At 39.3% G+C, this 19263-nt stretch overlaps 2 protein-coding genes across 2 annotated transcripts in view; one reads left to right on the top strand and one right to left on the bottom strand.

The window, feature by feature from the left end:
- Positions 1–19180, bottom strand: part of LOC128678915 (putative nuclease HARBI1) — a gene marked incomplete at its 5' end in the record, with an annotated part of 33102 nt that extends 13922 nt beyond the window's left edge. Inside the window, 7 exon segments of the mRNA XM_053760826.1 lie at positions 13342–13489; positions 13561–13696; positions 13788–13835; positions 13837–13921; positions 13985–14028; positions 18923–19075; positions 19151–19180. Coding sequence (XP_053616801.1) covers positions 13342–13489; positions 13561–13696; positions 13788–13835; positions 13837–13921; positions 13985–14028; positions 18923–19075; positions 19151–19180 — 644 coding nt within the window.
- On the top strand, positions 1843–7330 carry LOC128678586 (transcription factor Adf-1-like). Its single transcript, XM_053760204.2, has 2 exons — positions 1843–2277; positions 3574–7330. Exons 1-2 carry the CDS (start codon positions 2058–2060, stop codon positions 4284–4286), a joined length of 933 nt encoding a protein of 310 aa, XP_053616179.1. The 5' UTR covers positions 1843–2057; the 3' UTR covers positions 4287–7330.
- Positions 19181–19263: the final 83 nt, after the last annotated feature.

Below are 19263 nucleotides of genomic sequence, written 5' to 3' on the forward strand. Positions count from 1 at the left end.
CATTTTATTTTGTTATCATTTTAAAAGCTTTATAAGTGTTAAAGGATTAAGTTTAATGTTGGCTTATTCATATTTACCACTTTGTCACACTCTGTCACGATTTTGTCTCTCTTGTAATTGAGCATCAAAGTAACATGGAGATTAAGTTTATTCGAAACTATAACTAAATAGCTTTATTATATTACTGCATATTGTCTGCGCTATGTATATTAACAAAATTTCAATTGTAGTATTGAAGTTACTTAAAAAATATCAAAATGTATTGTTGTAAAAAGCAAAAATGTGACAAAGTGGTATTAAATTATTATTTTTTTAGTATTTGTAATAAAAAATCCCACAAATCGAGTATGATTATGATAAATGTTTGTATTCTAGTTATACAAATTTAAAAAGAAACTAAAAAACAAGTATTTTAAATAATAATGACATTTATTTTCTTTTTGTGACAGAGGTGTCAATTTTTTGGTCCTGTACTGATGAAACTTGAAATAAATGAAAGATTTAACATAAAAAGTTACTGCACCACGCGTTTCTGTAATCTTCGATCTCTTAACAATAAATATAAATATATTTTGTGAAAAAATATACTCTTTAATTTTTTTATCAAATTCAGAAAAACACGAGTCTGATTGTCGGTAGAAAAGTAGAATGTCCCAAATTAGAACGTTCTCCTGATTATAAACGTATGTATGTCTAATTTATGCGTGAATATGAAGCTTTGGGACATATGGAACGCATAGATATGCCCAAAAGCCCTAATTATTTTTTACCACACCACGGTGTTTATAGGGAAGGTGCTGTGACTACTAAATTACGCGTTGTTTTTAATGCTAGTGCTGTCACTACTTCGAATAAATCATTAAACGATATACAGTTACCAGGTCCAGCACTTCAAAATGATATATTCGGTATTTTATTAAGATTTCGTCAGTACAAGTATGTTGCCTGTGCCAATGTTTGTAAAATGTTTAGGCAAGTCATGGTTCAATCAGATCAAAGGTCGTTGCAACTTATAGTTTGGCGTGAAAACCCAACTGATCCTTTACAGGTCTACCAATTAACTTGCGTGACTTATGGTACTGCGTCAGCCCCGTACCTTAGTATGCGTTGTATTCGTCAGCTAGCCTCAGAGTGTGAAGATAAATTTGTTGCTCGCGTTATTAATGATGATTTTTTCGTTGACGATCTAATAACGGGACACGATAATTACAAAACCTTGCTAGACATTTGTGAGAAAACACGCCAAGTCCTGCAGTCTGGATGCTTCCCACTCCGCAAGTGGACATTCAACTCTGACGTCACACGATGTGCTTCGATAAAGAATTTCGAAGGCGAGCATACTCAAAACAAAACATTAGGCGTAGGTTGGAACAGCGATAGTGATGAGTTACACTTCACTACGAAAATTGATTTTAATTCAGATAATTCAAAATTGAATAAACGTCAAATGTTGTCCATCATAGCTCAAATTTATGACCCCTTAGGATTATTATCAGCATCTATAATAATTGCAAAAATATTATTGCAAAAGTTATGGGCTAATAAACTAAGTTGGGATGATGAAGTTCCTCAGGACATTGCCGAATCATGGAATTATTTTATCGGTACATTAAAGTGCTTAAGCGAATTAAAAATTCCACGTTGCGTTTTAAATACGGATAGGCAATATACTGAGCTCCATATTTTCTGTGATGCTTCTTCGAATGCATATGGTGCATGTGCCTATATACGTACCTATAGCGATGGCTCGTCAAATCCCACAGTAAGACTTCTTTGTGCCAAAACAAAGGTCGCACCTTTAAGGTCATAGCTCATTAGAGCCACCCGGCACCCGACCCTCACCGCCTCAACTAGTGCGGTTGATATTGTTTGTATGGATTTCTATGGATGTACGCTCATTACATCAACTCCGGATCGCCTCGCTCGCAAGTTGCCCACGCGCGGGCGGCGAGTGGACCACTTGGTGACAACTCGCAACTCGCATGCTTGCCGCACGTTGATCGCGCGTTGCCGACGAGTGGACCGCGCGCTGCCTGCCAGTGATTCACTCGAGGGCGATGCGTTGGCGATGCGCCGCTCCCCACCCTCCCTTCATTCCCAGCCTTTCTTTCGAACGAAGCGGACGTATCGTTTTTACTTTTAAAATGAATAAAGAAAAACTTATCGAAGAAGTTCGTAAATATACTTTATTATATGATCTAAGTGACTCGAAGTACAGTGACAATGTAAAAAAGGAAGAAGCATGGACAGAAATAAGCAACACCTTAGCGGTAACAGGTAACGGGTATTATTTATGTATTAAAAATATTAAATAAAAGATAGTACAACAGATTGGTGCTTAATTCGGTTGTCCCTTGTTTTGCATAATGTTCATTTAGTCTAATTTTAATTTGGTAACATTGCAAGCTAGTAATGGACAAAAATGATATGTAACCTACAATGTAAATCAAACAAGAGACCATATTGTTTCAAACGTTGTTATGTGAAACAAGGTACTACCACATAATTCGTTATTAACTAGAGATCCACATATATGACATTTGATGATTAGTGATTCATAAAAAAATTGATAATACGAGTAAGCAAATTAAGTATTCCATGGAAGCTGTCCAACCGATGATTTGAAATAAGCAGCAAACGAATCACGTATGTTAAAAGCAGTAGTGATTCCACCAATGTGACGTAGATCATTGAACGCCTCCTGATGCAGGTTATGATGCGCTGGCCTGGGTCTGGAACAGTACTCTTCGTTACTTTCGATATTATAAGTTCGCATTACATTATGCAATATACATGTTGTCAAAACAACATTATCAACCATGTCTGGATTTAAACGAATATTTTTATTGTATATTTCAAACTTTTGGTATAATATTCCGAATGCATCTTCGACTACTTTGCGTGCGCGTGACAGGCGATTGTTAAATTCTTTTTGGTCCTGAGATAGTTGTTGAGAACGAGAATATGGCCTCATTATGTTCTTTTGTAACGGAAATGCCTCATCGCCCACGAAAACATGTGGAAGTGCTACGTTTGTCCCGGGCAATGCTTTGTCACTTGGAATATTGAACCTATTATTTTGAATTCGTTTTCCAATTTTTGAAGATGCAAAAATACCACCGTCGCTGTTTTTGCCATAAGCACCGATGTCAACAACTGTAAATCTGTATTTATCATCGACTATGGCCAAGAGAACTATCGAAAAATGTTTTTTATAGTTGTAGTAGAGCGATCCGCTGTTGGGTGGAGCTATTATATTTATATGCTTGCCATCTATGGCACCAATGCAGTTTGGGAAATTCCACCTGTCACTAAACCCTTCCGTAATTTTTTCCCAATCTTCAGCTGTAGGCGTTGGCATATAAACACTCATCATTTTGTCAATAACAGCTTTGCACACTTCCTTAATTATTGACCTAATAGTTGTTTCGCCTAATCTAAAGCTTGTAGATAAATTTCTGACTGAAGTGCCACTCGTCAAATATCTGAAACAAAGAAGTTTTTAATTTTGTATTACACAAAATAGGCTGTAAAAAAGTGAATTGTATTTAATTGACTATTTATTTTTTTCAGTACCAATGTGCAAGAAAACGTGGTCCAATTTAAGGGAAGCTCATCGTAGGGCTATTAAGAAAAAAAATACCAAAAGCGGTCAAGCAGCAGTCTCAGTTAAAAAATGGCAATTCGAGGATGAAATGAATTTTTTGACACCCTTTTATAAAGAAAGAGCAACTGTATCTTCACTACTCAGAGATAGTGATGATACAGAAAGTACCGTCAATGAAGATTCGCAGTTGTCTGCTCCCGATTGCCAATCGGATATTTCAATAATAGAAGATCGTCCAACATTATCTGAGTCCTCTACAAAGAAATCCAAGTTTTCAAATATAAAAAAGCCCAGAGTACTTGACGAAGACAGATCTTCTGCATCGTCATTGTTAATGAAATATATATTAAAAGAAAAAGATGAAAAAAATGAAGATGATATTGACAAATTTTTTTATGGTATAGCTGCAACGGTGAAGAAATTTAATGAATACAACAAAGCAATTATGAAATCTCAAATTTTTAATATTGTTTCGCAAATGGAACTCCGAGAAATCAATGAAAAAGGAAATAATTACTACGACAGTAATAATTATTCAACGCCAGGACCTTCGGGAAATTATTTAACAGCAGGCCCTTCTGGATACAGTACTACAACGAATTATGATACAGAAAGGAATGCCACAGAGGTGAACACACCAGTCTTGACTAATACTGAAAAAAATTTACCTCATTTTTAAATACTGAAAAAGATTTACCTGATTTTTAAAAATGTGATTAGTAAGTACTTAATTAGTGACAAAATTATGTCAATATTACGAAAATAAAGGTTGATTTAAGATACTCTTACATTGTTTTACTTATACACACATACATACTTACATATATACCGGTCAAAAACTAAATTGTTATTAAAATGACACATGGATCATACCAAGAGGTAAAAAAAACTAAAGTAATAACTTTATTTACTTACTTTAAAGTCACAGCCAATTTCTCTTCGGGTGTGATCGCTTCTCTGAATCTTGTGTTTTGCTTAGATATGGAGTCTTCAATATGAGACAGTATGTTATAAAACACACTTTGCGGCATATGATAGTAGGAAAAAAATTTTTTCTCGTCGGCTAGCAAATGCCTACGAGCTGTCCAATATTCGCCCTCTTTTTTTCTTTGTTTAAACATTTCGTGCACCCAATAAGCTTTCCTTTTTCTCTTGGGTCTTTCATTTTCTTCTGCATCAAGCGCTACAGCTATGAGTGCCAATTCACGGTTTGTAAAATTTAACATTATGAAGCGCACGTGTAGACGTAGTGCCAATTGTTAACAGACTACACGAAAATTCCTGGACTAACCGGTCTCCAGTGGTAGACCACGCGGCGTCCACCAGCGGCCAGCGCGGGGTCCACTGGGTGACGATGCGAGGTCCACTGGTTGACCGCGCGACGTTTATTGGTGATAACACGGTGTCCACCCGTGGACCACCTGTCGACAACGAGTTGACGCCGTGCGACGAGGCGGTGCGGAGTGGGTGCCGGGTGGCTCTAATGAGCTATGACCTTTAAAGTCACTTACTATCCCAAGACTTGAGCTGTGTGGTGCTTATGTAGGTGCTAAATTGTATAAACATATTGTAGATTCGTTGAGATTGTCCTTCACTAAAACTTACTTCTGGACTGACTCGACTATCGTACTAGGATGGTTACAAATGTCTCCACATTTATTAAAAACATTTGTTCAAACTCGTGTAGCAAAAATTAAAAACATAACAGAGGAGTCTGAGTGGCTACATGTACCTAGTAAAGACAATCCAGCAGATTTATTGTCCAGAGGCGTTTATTTAAATTTATTAATTGATAATAATTTGTGGTGGAACGGACCGTATTTTTTACAGTCTCGTGAATTCAGTTTAGATTTTATACGTGATAATAATGAGTCGGTAGAATTAAATGATTTGCCTGAGTTAAAGCCTCCTACTAAAGTTAGCTTTGTTTGCATTCCAGTCGAGAACGATTTATTTGAATTCAAAAGATATTCGTCATATATTAAACTTTTACGCATAGGTGCATTTGTTTTGAGATTTATAGATAACATTCGCAGCCGACATCAGAGCGTCTCAAAACAACAAACCGGTTTTCTAACCACGGACGAGCTGCGTGCATCACAGGCATTGCTAGTAAAGTGTGCACAACGCGAATCGTTCCCGGACGTTTATGACAATTTATTGAATAATACGACTGTAAAAACAAATAAATCGCAATGGAATCGTTTATCAGGTCTTAATTTGTTTTTAGATGATCGTAAAGTAATTAGAGTCGGTGGTAGGCTGTCAAATTCGTCTGATTTCAACTACGATAAGAAACATCCAGTGTTGTTATGTAATAAACATTATTTTACGTTACTGTTGGTTAGATACGAGCATAGACGTTTACTTCATGCCGGTCCACAGCTGCTATTGTCTTCACTGCGCGAGTGTTGGTGGCCACTGAGTGCTAGGAACTTAGTAAAGAAAATAGTTCGTGAGTGTGTTACGTGTGCGCGAATAAAAGGCAAAATGTTATCTCCTATAATGGGAAATTTGCCATCTGAGCGATTGGATGGTGGATTTCCATTTATTACAACCGGCTGTGATTATTGTGGGCCACTGTTCATACTGAACCGGAAGGGCAGAGGAGCCCAGTTAACTAAAGCGTACGTTTGTTTATTTATTTGTTTTCTTACTAGAGCTATACACTTGGAACTTGTTACCAGTCTCACTACTGACGATTATATTTTAGCTCTAAAGCGTTTTATTAGTAGAAGAGGTAAACCTGATACTATTTACTCTGATAATGGGAGAAATTTTGTAGGTGCAGAGAAAGAATTCCCTAAAATTTTGAGTGAAAATTCGGATAAAATTATAAATTATTCTACAAGTAATGGAATAAATTTTAAGTACATTGCTCCGTTTAGTCCCCACCAAGGCGGGCTGTGGGAAAGTGGGGTAAGGTTATTTAAGTATCATTTTAGACGCATTGTAGGCAACGCGAAACTAACTTATGAGGAGTTTAGCACAGTTTTGACACAAATCGAGGCTGTCCTCAACTCCCGTCCTATGTCTCCTCTTTCCTCAGACCCTTATGACTTCAACCCGCTAACGCCTGGTCATTTCCTTATTGGCCGGCCGTTGACTGCTCCTGCTAGCACCGACGACGTAGCAGCTGCGACATCTACGACTCCGGCGCTCAACCGATATCGACGCATCGAGCAAATTCGTTTACATTTCTGGCAACGATGGTCGAAAGAGTACATAGCTGAGCTCCAGACGCGGACTAAATGGAAGACGAATAAAAACGATATTGCCATGGACAGCATGGTCCTTATAAAGGATGATAACCAGCCGCCTCTGAAGTGGAAATTGGGACGGATCGTGAAGACTTATCCTGGTGCGGACGGAGTTTCTCGTGTTGCTGACATACGGACGGCTACAGGAATAATAAGAAGATCGTTCTCCAAGATCTGCCCGTTGCCGCTGCAGCCCGAGAGTTGAATAAATCCAGAAGACGTCATACTTTGGAAGTCGGAGTCTTCCAAGGCCGGGGGCATGTTTATGATACCACTATCGCCATCTATGAGTGAGAAGTCGGCAACTTTTTCATCGATCATCAGTTGTACGCGCCCCACCACTGGTAGATCTCTCTAGAAAAACTGTCTCGTCCACGCGCGCTTGAGATAGCACAAATTTAATATAATTATTCTGTTTTACTGTAAATCTTTCCAATAAACGTATTTTAATCGTCTAATAAAAGGAAATTATTGAAGAGCACCCCGAATACTGCACAAGCATAATATAAATAATAGAAGTATCAAAAAGTAATACTTATATTAGTATATTAAAATATTTTTCATATGTTAATATTACATAGCTTAATAACAATTTATTGATTTAAAATTTATTTAAATAAGACTGATTTTGGTAATAAGACTGTGATTTCAATGGATATAGAGGTACCAAAAAGTAATAATGAATATTTTAAAATATGTTTCATTGTAAAAGCTTGTTAATGTTATTGATTTATATTTCTTTAGGTAATAAGACTGATTTGTAATTTAACTGTGATTTCAAAGATGCATATAAGATATGATTTTATTGTTATTGATTTAAATTTCTTTAGATGAGATTGATTTAAATTTCTTTCTTAAGACTTGAGATGATTTTAGATAAAAATAAAAGAGATTATAATAGAAGAGCCAAAAAGTAAAATAGCTAAAATGATTATAAAATAGTTGTTATTACACAACTTAACATAAATAATTGTATTTTTATTTGTAACAAGCGTCATCGAGCGCCCGCGCCTGCTAACGGCAGCGCTGTAGCGCTGCGCCGAATACGCCCTTATCGCCGGCCGCCTCCACTATAAAAGATCGCCGGCTGCCTACGTGCCGCCAGTATCGCTGCGACCGCGCTCTCGGCTGCTTCACCTTTCGGGCTGGACAGTCTAGAACCGGACTCCGCACTACGCGAGCGTACACGCGCGGTGATTCACTCACTGCACTGTACATACCAACGTCAACGTATTGACTACTATACGCGCGGTGACTCGCTCACTGTACTATAGTGCGCCTAGTTTGCATTGGTCATTGTAATATATTTATTTTCTTACTACGATCCTGTATTTTCTTTCACGCCCGTTACATCGTGGCGCTCAACGCGGGGCCAGGATCTAGTAAAGGATCTTATATTGCAAGACTTCGAACGCTCCCACATAGGATTCCCAGGATGGCGATGTCGGAAGATCAATTTCATCGGATTTTGACCACCATCATGGATAGCAAGAGGGGTTCCTTCGCATCGTGTAACATCACATATAGTGGAGAAAGGGACACTGACGTCGTAGAAGCCTTTGTAGCAGCTATCTCGGTATACAAATCCGCGGAAAGGATCACTGATGCTGATGCACTTGTTGGACTCCCGCTTCTTCTGAAAGGAGAGGCTGCAACTTGGTGGCAAGGGATGAAGGATAATATACGTCGGTGGGATGATTTTATACGCAGCCTTCGGCACACTTTTGCCCCTAGACGACCTGCTTATATGGTGTACCACCAGATAACACACGAGGCACAGGAGCATAATATGACAACCGAAGCATTCATTGCGAAGAAACGGTCACTTTTTTCATCTCTGCCCCCTCCAGCCTTAACAGAAAGCCAACAAATCGACATGATATTCTCCTTGATTCGGTTGGACATTAGAAATCGCATTCCAAGAGATACAGTGCCTACCTTTGATGTGCTACTAGAAACAGCTCGCGGCATCGAGCAATCCTTACAGGAATATGCCATGAACAGGGATGAAGGCAAATCATCCTCATCGGGAAATGCAAAGCCTGGAAGAGGAGGAAGAGTGCGTTGCAGCTATTGCAAAAATCTTGGCCACTCTGTAGAGGAATGTCGCAAAAAAAAGAGAGCTGAAGGTGCTGCTGTGGATCGCCCCAAGGATGTAGCAGAACACCAAACACAAGCTCCTTCGCCAAGCCAACCAAAATTCTCATGCTATGGGTGTGGCGCTCCTGGGGTTTACCGTAGCAATTGCCCGAATTGTAAAAGTCGGCCAACACCCTTACCAGTGAAACCAGAGAATATTGCATTTTGCTCGTTCCATGTTCAAACTGGTGCACGCTCCCGGCCTGTGGTATTCCTGGATGTCGAAGGAGTAAACGGTACAGCATATGTGGATACTTGTGCCAAGACCAGCGTTGCATCATATTCTCTCTATTGTGAATTGAACAAACGTGGTCACACCTTTGAGGAACGGCCAGTGAGCATAACATTAGCGGATGGAGTTACAAAATATCAAAAGATTCTATCGTTCAAAGCTAAAGTACGGTTGAATGGACGAGAAATAATTACGACCCTCATCGTCTTACCCGATGCCAAGCACAACCAAACACTACTGGGCATTGGGTTTTTACAAGATGCTGGAATTATTCTGAATATACCTCAGTTCACCTGGAACTATATTCATGAGCCTGAGATAATTTATGAACTTTATTCAGAAGAATTCGCCGTTTTCCAAAATCAGGTCACTCAGTTACCCAGTCCAGTCTCTCCGATGAATATCACGCTTGAGAGTCAAGATTCGCCTGCGTTAACTCCACCCCCGTCTCCTGTGCACAAAACGCCTGAACCCATGCTCACAAGCACACCAATGCCCGGTCCCGTAGTGACTGTGTCGTTGGAGGAAGTTGACAGTACTCAAGTAGCTAAGAAAACGCCTACCCCTCAGCTGACAACTTCTGGAGTAACCTATAAGCTTGCCCCTATAGATCTTCGAAGTACACCACCAAATAAGAAAACAAAATTGTTCGACGGGTACTCACCCAGTTACCTGGACTTCATGCTTCGCGACGCCCAACTAAATGTTCACAGGGAAGAAGTTGAACTATCACCTCGTACTGCTAGTCTCTTTGACCATAGTGATTGGAACATTAAGATTGATGCAATTGATGTACTGCCTGAAATCTCTATGAAACAGAAACAGCAACTTGATCAACTCCTGAAAGAAAACCGGGATGTATTTGAATTTAAACGAAAGCCTACCAAATATATTGAGCATTCCATACCGACAGGGGATCATCCGCCAATCTCAGTTCCTCCGTACCGACTTTCACCACCTCGCAAGGAAATCCTCAAACAAGAAATCAATACAATGTTAGCCGAAGGGATAATTGAACCCTGTGCATCCCCATGGGCTGCGCCAGTCGTACTAGTTCCGAAGTCAAATGGAAAGGTCCGCGTCTGTGTGGATTACAGACGCCTTAACTCAATCACTACTCCAGATCTATATCCACTTCCAAGAATTGATGACCTGTTACATGAAGCAAAACCAACGCCGTTTATGTCACTTCTTGACCTGAAAGCAGGCTACTGGCAGATCGGAGTACGCAAAGAAGATCAAGACAAGACTTCGTTCATTTCGCCCTTTGGAATCTTCAAATTTAAGCGTATGCCTTTTGGTTTACGCAACGCTCCAGCCACGTTTCAACGCTTGATCGATAGAATGCGTGTGACCTTGAACGATGTAAATTTGTTGGCATATTTGGATGACCTTGCCGTATTTTCTCCAACATTTGATCTACACCTACAAGACCTAAGAAGAGTTTTTGAGGGGTTAAGAGAATTTGGTCTAACTGCTAATCGAGAAAAGTGTCGATTTTGCTGTTCATCGATGAAGTACCTAGGTCATTACATCACCCCGCAGGGTCTTCAGGTGGATCCTGAAAAAACATCTGCAATTCAAAATCTCCCTCCACCAAGCAATTTGAAACACCTAACCAGTTTTCTTCAAACATGTTCGTGGTATCGCAGATTTATCCGTGACTTTGCAAAGATTGCAGAACCACTCACACGCCTGACAAAAAAGGGTGTAACATTTGTATGGGGAGAAGAACAGCAAAAGGCTTATGATGAGTTAAAGAACCGTCTCACCTCCGCTCCTATACTCAGACAAGCAGATGAAAACAAGCCATACATCATTAAAACTGACGCTAGTAGTTATGCTATTGGAGTTGTTCTGGTCCAGGGGGAGGGTGAAGATGAGCACCCTGTCGAATACGCCAGTCGCCTCTTGACTGCCTCGGAACGAAACTATTCCACAACCGAAAGAGAAGCACTTGCGGTCGTCTGGGCTGTATCTAAATTTCGTGGATATATTGAAAGTCTACCCGTCACCATCGTTACCGACCATCAAGCCCTCAGATGGCTCATGTCATTAAAGTCACCTACAGGAAGACTCGCTCGGTGGGCCCTGCAGTTACAAGCATACAACATAACCGTCAAGTATACACCTGGTAAGACAAACATAGTAGCTGACTCATTATCAAGGCCGCCGTGTACTGCTGAAACGATGCAAGCTTGTAGTATCTGTATAGTTGCAGTGGATATCCCTAAACGAAGCCCATCTGAAATCAGGTCTGAACAAGTGAAAGATGAGCAGATAAATAAGATAATCAAAGCATTAGAACATTCAGACAAACACGAAGAAGCTGAGTATTGGAGTAATAAGGGCTATTTTGTAAACAATGGACTTCTGTACAGACATTCTCCTTACGCCGATACCGATGACGCCCAGCTCGTAGTACCGGAACAGGAGTGGGCTAATGTTTTAGCAGCTTACTATGATGATCCCTTAGCGGGCCACTACGGTTCGGAGAAAACCTTTCAGAGAATCGCCCAAAGATATCATTGGCGTGGCATGAGAAAATACATAGACAGTTATACCAAGAATTGTATTGACTGCCAACGTTACAAGCCCTCAAATCAAAAACCAGCAGGTCTGTTGCAGACCACTATTATGAACCAACGGTTTGAAGTCATATCATTTGACCTTTTTGGACCTCTTCCCGTGTCCTCCGATGGGAAAATGTGGATTTTTATCGTGGAAGACGTAGCCACACGTTGGGTTGAGCTATTTGCTCTCGAGAAAGCCACAGCAGAAAATTGCGCAATGACACTGATTAATGAGATATTTCTCCGATATGGATTGCCACGCCGCATGATAAGTGACAATGGCACGCAGTTTGTGAGTGCAGTCATGCAGCAAGTTGCTTATACGTTGAACATAAAACATGCCTTCACCCCTTATTACCACCCAGAATCTAATCCCGTAGAGCGAAAAAACCGTGATCTGAAGACTCAGTTGGCTATTCTAGTCGGAGATCAACATGGAGATTGGCCTGAAAAACTTCCCAGTATTCGTTTCGCGATGAATACGGCCAAGTGCCTATCTACGAGTTTCACTCCCGCCTATCTGACATTCGGAAGAGAATTACGGACTCCTGATGATGTATCGACTGATTTTCGGCAAGTCCTCTTATCCGAAAATTTTATCCCCGAAATCACCCCAAAACTTAAAACTTTAGCAAATACCCTACAAAGAGCTAGAGAAGTGCAAGAATATAATGAGGAAAGACAGAAGCAGTATGTCGACCAACATCGTCGTGCAGCACCTGAATACCTCCCTGGGTGCCTTGTGTTGATTAAATCACATCCTTTGAGTAACGCTTCTAGGGGAGTCAGTGCTAAATTTGCTCCTCGACGTGATGGTCCATATGTCATCACCAAACGACATGGTCCAGCCTCCTACGAAGTTGCTGATCCAAAAAACCCTGATGTCATAGTAGGCTTGTACCACGCCTCCGACTTGGTCCCATTCGTTGGAGATTCAGCTCAACTACCGACACCTGTGCAACCATTGTGAAAGAGAGGACGCCCTAAACAACCAGGCAAGAAGCCCAATGGTGAGGGCAACCCTGTAAGAAAACGTGGAAGACCCAAGAAGACCACCACCCACTCGACGTCCATTTCCTGCCTTGTCGTCGGGACGCCTTCCAAGACAGAGGGGGAGCCTGTAACAAGCGTCATCGAGCGCCCGCGCCTGCTAACGGCAGCGCTGTAGCGCTGCGCCGAACACGCCCTTATCGCCGGCCGCCTCCACTATAAAAGATCGCCGGCTGCCTACGTGCCGCCAGTATCGCTGCGACCGCGCTCTCGGCTGCTTCACCTTTCGGGCTGGACAGTCTAGAACCGGACTCCGCACTACGCGAGCGTACACGCGCGGTGATTCACTCACTGCACTGTACATACCAACGTCAACGTATTGACTACTATACGCGCGGTGACTCGCTCACTGTACTATAGTGCGCCTAGTTTGCATTGGTCATTGTAATATATTTATTTTCTTACTACGATCCTGTATTTTCTTTCACGCCCGTTACATATTTCATTAATCACTTTAACAAGCAATTTGAGTATACACACCTAAAACGAGCTTTTAGAACTCCAATACATCGCTCTACAGTATTTCTAGCTGTGTCATGAAGGTTGTAGTAGTGCTCTTCGGGCGTGTCAGGTAGAGCATTTAATATTGGCGTCATCATGCTTGGTCTTAAAGCATAGCCTGAATCTCCTGATGAATAAAATAATGAATTAATATGTATTTAAAATTATATTTATATACTTGTAACAAAATATACAAACCTAAAAAATTTTCACCCAAGGCCAATTGCCTCTGTATGTAATTATTTAGAGGATGTTGACCCCAGATAACACTATCATGTGTTGAGCCAGGGTGGCTGGCATCCACACTCATTATATTGAGATTCACATCACAAATCTGAAATAAAAATATACATTTTAATTTTCATTGACTAAAACAGTCCATTTAAAAGAGCACAAATATTTAAGAGTAAGGAGACCATGCTTACAATTTGTACATTCAAGGAGTGATAACCCTTCCTATTCACAAACTTCCTATTCATTTGCAGTGGGTTTAATTATTGAGACATGGGTCCCATCTATGCATCCCACAACTCCTGGGATATTGAATTTTGAATAAAACCTGCAACAAATCACTTATTTGATATACCTACATACATATTTAAGAATAATACAATATACTTACTGGGTCTTTAGTTGTTCCCGGCCAGCTTGAGTCAAAGGGAACACAATGAAAATGAAAAATGAAAAATGTTTATTTCTTTAACAAAATTGGTACATCAATTACATGTTATTGTGACCTCCTATTAAGTGAAAACACCTGTATCAGGAGGTCACGCTCTTCCATAGCCAGTAATAGTAAAGTACCTATTAACGAAATAAATGTTTTGACAAAAATAAGTTAAAGAAAGTCGAACATGCAAAGAAGAAGGAGAGGAAGTAAGATTAACAAAAACCTATTACACAACACGTTCAAATAATTTTTCGATCTCCTCGTAGTCCTTTTCCTTCAACCAAGCAGTTATCAGTTTCTTACAAGTAAATTTAGGTAACAAATAAAAGTCTATTTCTTTATTGACTAAATTATATATACGTTTTGATTCATTGTTATACTGTCTACTTGCAAACACTGTCCTGACGCCCGTACCAGTAGTCACTATGGCCACTTTTCTTCGTTTTAATAGATATGATGGATTGGGAGTCAGTGTTTTGTGAAGTTTTAGAATTGAATGAAGGATGTAAAGTTTACGCACAGTCGGTAGGTTACAATCCAAGTATAGTTTTGTGGTAGGATGCATTTTAGGTTTAAAGTAAGCCACCTTTAACAGGGCCCTTTGGGCTATTTCAACGTCTAAGAATTTTGTTTTAGTGGCACCTCCCCAAACGGTAATACAGTATGTAAGTACCGATTGAGCAAGAGCTATGTAAATCGTATTGAGAAGACTTTTGGATGCAACATGGCGAAGCTTAACAAATATCCAAATTAGTCTACGTAGTCTACCTGCGGTTGTTTCTATATGTGAATGCCAAGTCAGATGTTGATCCAACATCACACCGAGATATTTGATAGAAGATGTTTTTTCTATTTTAGGACACGTACAAGAGAAAATGTTGGAATCAGTGCAGTTAGGGTGATGAATGCTTATACTAAAGTCTTGCGGGGGTTGAGTAGATTTGTTAATAGTGTAACACATGTACTTAGTTTTAAGAGAATTTAGAGTTAATAAGTTTTGTTTCAGCCATGTGTCAACATTTGTCAGACCTTTATGAGTATCGACAGATACCGATTGCCATGTTTTGCCAGAAAAGATGATTGCGGTGTCATCGGCGTATGAAATAATGTTGGCATTTGTCAATTGAAGGTTGAGTAAGTCGTTGATATAGATTAGGAAAAGCGTGGGTCCAAGTACACTCCCCTGTGGAACTCCAAAGTCAATACTGGAGGATTCACTAATGTGCAACCCAACTTTAACACATTGGCTTCGTTTAGTTAGATAATCTGTAAATAGTTTTAGAGGGATTCCTCTAATGCCAATTTGTTCCAGTTTTTGTAAAAGTATGGGGACAGAGACAGTATCAAATGCGTTTTTCAAGTCTAAAAATGCCGTAAGGCATTTGTTGCCTTTATCTAATTGTTCTACTAAAGTCGTTGACAAGGTTAAAATGGCATCTTCGGTCGATTTATTTTGTCTAAATCCAAATTGCCGTTCAGATATAATATTGTATTTATTAAGATAGCTAACAAGTCGCTTATTCATAATTTTTTCAATGATTTTAGAAAATACGCTTAAAACTGAAATTGGCCTATAGTTACTAATACTGTCTCTGTCGCCACTCTTGAACACTGGAGTTACGATAGCTTTTTTGAGAGAATCAGGAAAAACTCCAACCGCAAAGCACTGATTAATAATGTGTGTCAAGACTGGTACTATCTCATTTTTTGCTAGTTTCAAAAAGTGAGTAGGTATGGAGTCCCACCCAGGAGCACTCGAGGATTTTAGACTCATGAGAATACTTTCAACCTCCTCTGTATCTGTATCCATCAACACAAACGAGTTAGGTTGACTAAAGTGTGTTAAAACCGATCCTCTGTCTACTGTGCTATTGGACGTTTGAGATATTCTAGAAGCCAATTCTTTTCCAATATTAGCGAAATGTTTATTAATATAGTCGACTGATTCCTTAGGTCCTTGTTTTATGCTGAGTAAATGTGTGTTGTCTGATTTGTTTTGTTTATGATTAGTAATCTCAGCTATATTTTTCCATAGGTTTTTAGGATTTTTAGCGGATGAATGTAATAAGTTTCTCTCGTATGTCCTTTTAAGTTTTTTTATTAGTTGGTTGCAAAAATTTCTGTAGCGTCTGAAGATGATTGCTAGTGTTACGTCATTGGGATTTTTTCGAACTTTTAGTTGCATTTTGTTCCTATTTCTTATGCAGCGAAGCACACCTGGTGTTATCCAGGGCTTAAGAATACGTTTACTTTTAGGGATATGGGATGTTTTTGTATTTTCTAATAATGAGTCAGAGATTGATTTAATAAGTTGATTCAATAGCAAATTAGGATTAGTACAAAGTAAGAGTTTGGAAAGGTCTTTCTTTTTTAGGCTTTGTAGGGCTTCATTATAGTCAATAACCTTTCTAACTGTAGGAGCTACCGTATTCGTTTTTATATGTGACAAAGCCAAAGCGATCATTACATGATCAGTTATAGAGGTGTTTAGGACCGCAATTTGCGCTGTTGTACTACTATTGTTATTTAATTTAATCATGAAGTGATCGAGACAACCTTCAAGTCTAGTAGGCAAATTGTGACCCATAGTTATACCAAAAGAAGCAAGCATATTTAGGTAATTATGTCTATTATTTCGCTTGTAAGCAGGTTCATTTACCTGTTCTATTAGATCTATGTTTATATCACCAGTTACAACAATAGTTTTGTTACTTTTTATAGTTTCCAAATGCGAGCTAAGTGAATCAATAAATGGTGTAGCGTTGATAACTGACGGAGATCTATAAACTCCAAGGACAATATGATTTTGATAGTCGATTTGCAAACAAGATGCGTCCTGTAAGTTCACTTCTCTGACTTTCATTTTTAGTGAGTCTTTTGTATATGCAACTACACCGTCGTTTTGATTAATGTAAGCAGTAGTATGTTCTCCAGAATAATTATTTACCTTTGGAATCGGTACTTCACGTTGTAATCTGCACTCTGTGAGAATAATGACGTCTGGTGTAAATTTAAGAGGAGTTAGATTAGTGATAAAGTCATCGAGATTACTATAAACACTACGGATATTTTGAGAGATAATAGTGAAATCATTACGTTTAATTTGAAAGTGATTGTGAAATTCTTCGACGTTACAATTTATAGCAGGTGGAAATTCAAGACTGTCCAAATCTGAAATAGTATTAAGCCGATTATCCATAACAAAAAGTATATGAAATAAGCCCATACTTAACCAAGATCAGTTTTATTTTCAAGCGACTGTTCTCAGAAAAAAATATCAATTTCAAAGCAAATTCAAAAAATTGTAATTGAGACGTATTTTTAGTGGTGGCAAGTGCTACATAGTATTTACCAGAGTTGCAAGTGTGTATGTTGTATGTGTGGGTGTGCATGTTACTTTTAAAAACAGAATCAAAAGTGTATTTAAATATTATAAAAATAGAACAAAATAAGCATAGAATAAAAATAAGTACTAGTCACGTGGCATTCATAAGATCCTGACATTGAGCTTCCGACTTTATGATGATGATAGGAGAGTTTTCAGTTCTTCTGACGTAGACTTTACCATACGCTGTCCAACAAAATTTATAGTTTTTACTCTTCACTAGGTCCCGCGCCAAAAAGTGTAATCGCGATCCTTTACTCGTCAGATTTTCGGAAATAAAGATAGGGACTTCCTCATCTTTTCGGAAACCCAAATGCTTAGCGGTGAGTTTCGTTTTATTTCTTATATTAAAGTTTTTCGCCATCCTCATAATGTCGGTCTTCACAAAAGTTGACGTTGTTTCGATCACAATTGGTAAGTTCTTGGGAGCATCTTTCTTACCACGTACTCTGTAAATATCACTTATGTCTTTTTTTGAAACTTCACATCCAATAGTTTTTGATAAGTTGATAACCATTTCTACCAAGTCCTCCTTCGATTCATTTTCTTTTCGAGGAACATTTTTCAATTCCAAGTTCTGTTTACGATTTGACATTTGAAGGTCCTCAATTTTGTTTTCAAGTATAGCAATATATTCCCTATCCTCTCTACCCTGAAGTTTTAGTGATTCAATTTCTTTTCTTAACTGTTCATTTTGCTCCGCTAATAGGGAAACTGAGTCCAAAATGCCGCGGTTAGTACCCTGAACATCCTTAATACTCACTAACATTTCGTTCATCTTCTTATCGGAAGCAGCAAAAAGTGCTGTCATTGACTTCATGATGTCATCCTTACAGGAGGTAAATTCAGGTACAGTTATATAGTCATCCGTTCTAGCCCTCTTTTTACGACTAACAACAAAATTCGGCGGTGTAACATGTAAGTCGGGTTCAGAAGACGATTTTTCAATCGAGGTATTCATAGCTGACATACAAGTCAAATAGACACAAAGTAGAATCTGGTAGAATGATATTTTAAAAAAGAACTCGTTGTCTGCCAATAGCGCTCACCTTCCCGTCAACAAGTAGCAATACAAAATCAACTCATCTGATACAGTCCGCTGGGGCACTGTCGTAGCACTCGTAGCGCAGCTCACCGTAATTTGTAGACAGCGCGTAGGCAGGTGATGACGTCGCGTCGTCGTAGCCTCGTACGTAGCACAGCTCGTAGCAGGTGTTACGTCGCGCTTGAGTTGCTACGCGGCGCGCGATGCAGCGTAGGAGCGGGACGAAAAATCGCAGCCGTTTCTTCTCGCGGAGGTGAGGGTGCGGTAGCCGCACTCGCTGTAGGTTGCCGTGGCGCTCCCGCAGTGCAGTGCTGATTTTATTATGCGTAAGTACGCCAGGTGTCTTGATAGGAAATTGACACGACCACTAGCAGCTATACGATGTATATTAGCGCGTATGATATTTATTTGCAATAATTAAATACGATAACACGTCTGCTTTCGGCAGAGTCACGGACGGAATATATTTATTTATAATATCAGGAACATTTAAAACCCCTACCACCTCCTTAATAGCCCGTGACACGGTCGGCTGCGAAACTCCATGGACCCTACATTGGCCAGTTATGGTCTGATATGAGCCAGTAGCAAAAAATGCTAATGCTATTAGAACCTAGAAGTTAAAATTGAATAAATTAAAAGTTGGTATAGTATGCACACTGTAGATGGATGGGTAACTGATTTCTACCTTATTTTCTGGGCTTATGGCATCCACATTAAATTGCAATTTTTGTTAATTTTGATTCAGAGATTTCTCAAAATGTGTGATTTTCGAACTTATTCGCATGAACTACTAACCGA

The sequence above is a fragment of the Plodia interpunctella genome, chromosome 20 (assembly GCF_027563975.2).
Source record: "Plodia interpunctella isolate USDA-ARS_2022_Savannah chromosome 20, ilPloInte3.2, whole genome shotgun sequence".
Taxonomy (NCBI): Eukaryota; Metazoa; Arthropoda; class Insecta; order Lepidoptera; family Pyralidae; genus Plodia; species Plodia interpunctella.

Bases quoted from the DNA above. Each gene is read 5' to 3' on its own strand.
- LOC128678586 (XM_053760204.2), top strand. From the start codon at position 2,058: ATGCGTTGGCGATGCGCCGCTCCCCACCCTCCCTTCATTCCCAGCCTT. The intron at 2,278-3,573 runs GTAACGGGTATT...TATTTTTTTCAG, and splicing joins CAACACCTTAGCGGTAACAG to TACCAATGTGCAAGAAAACG.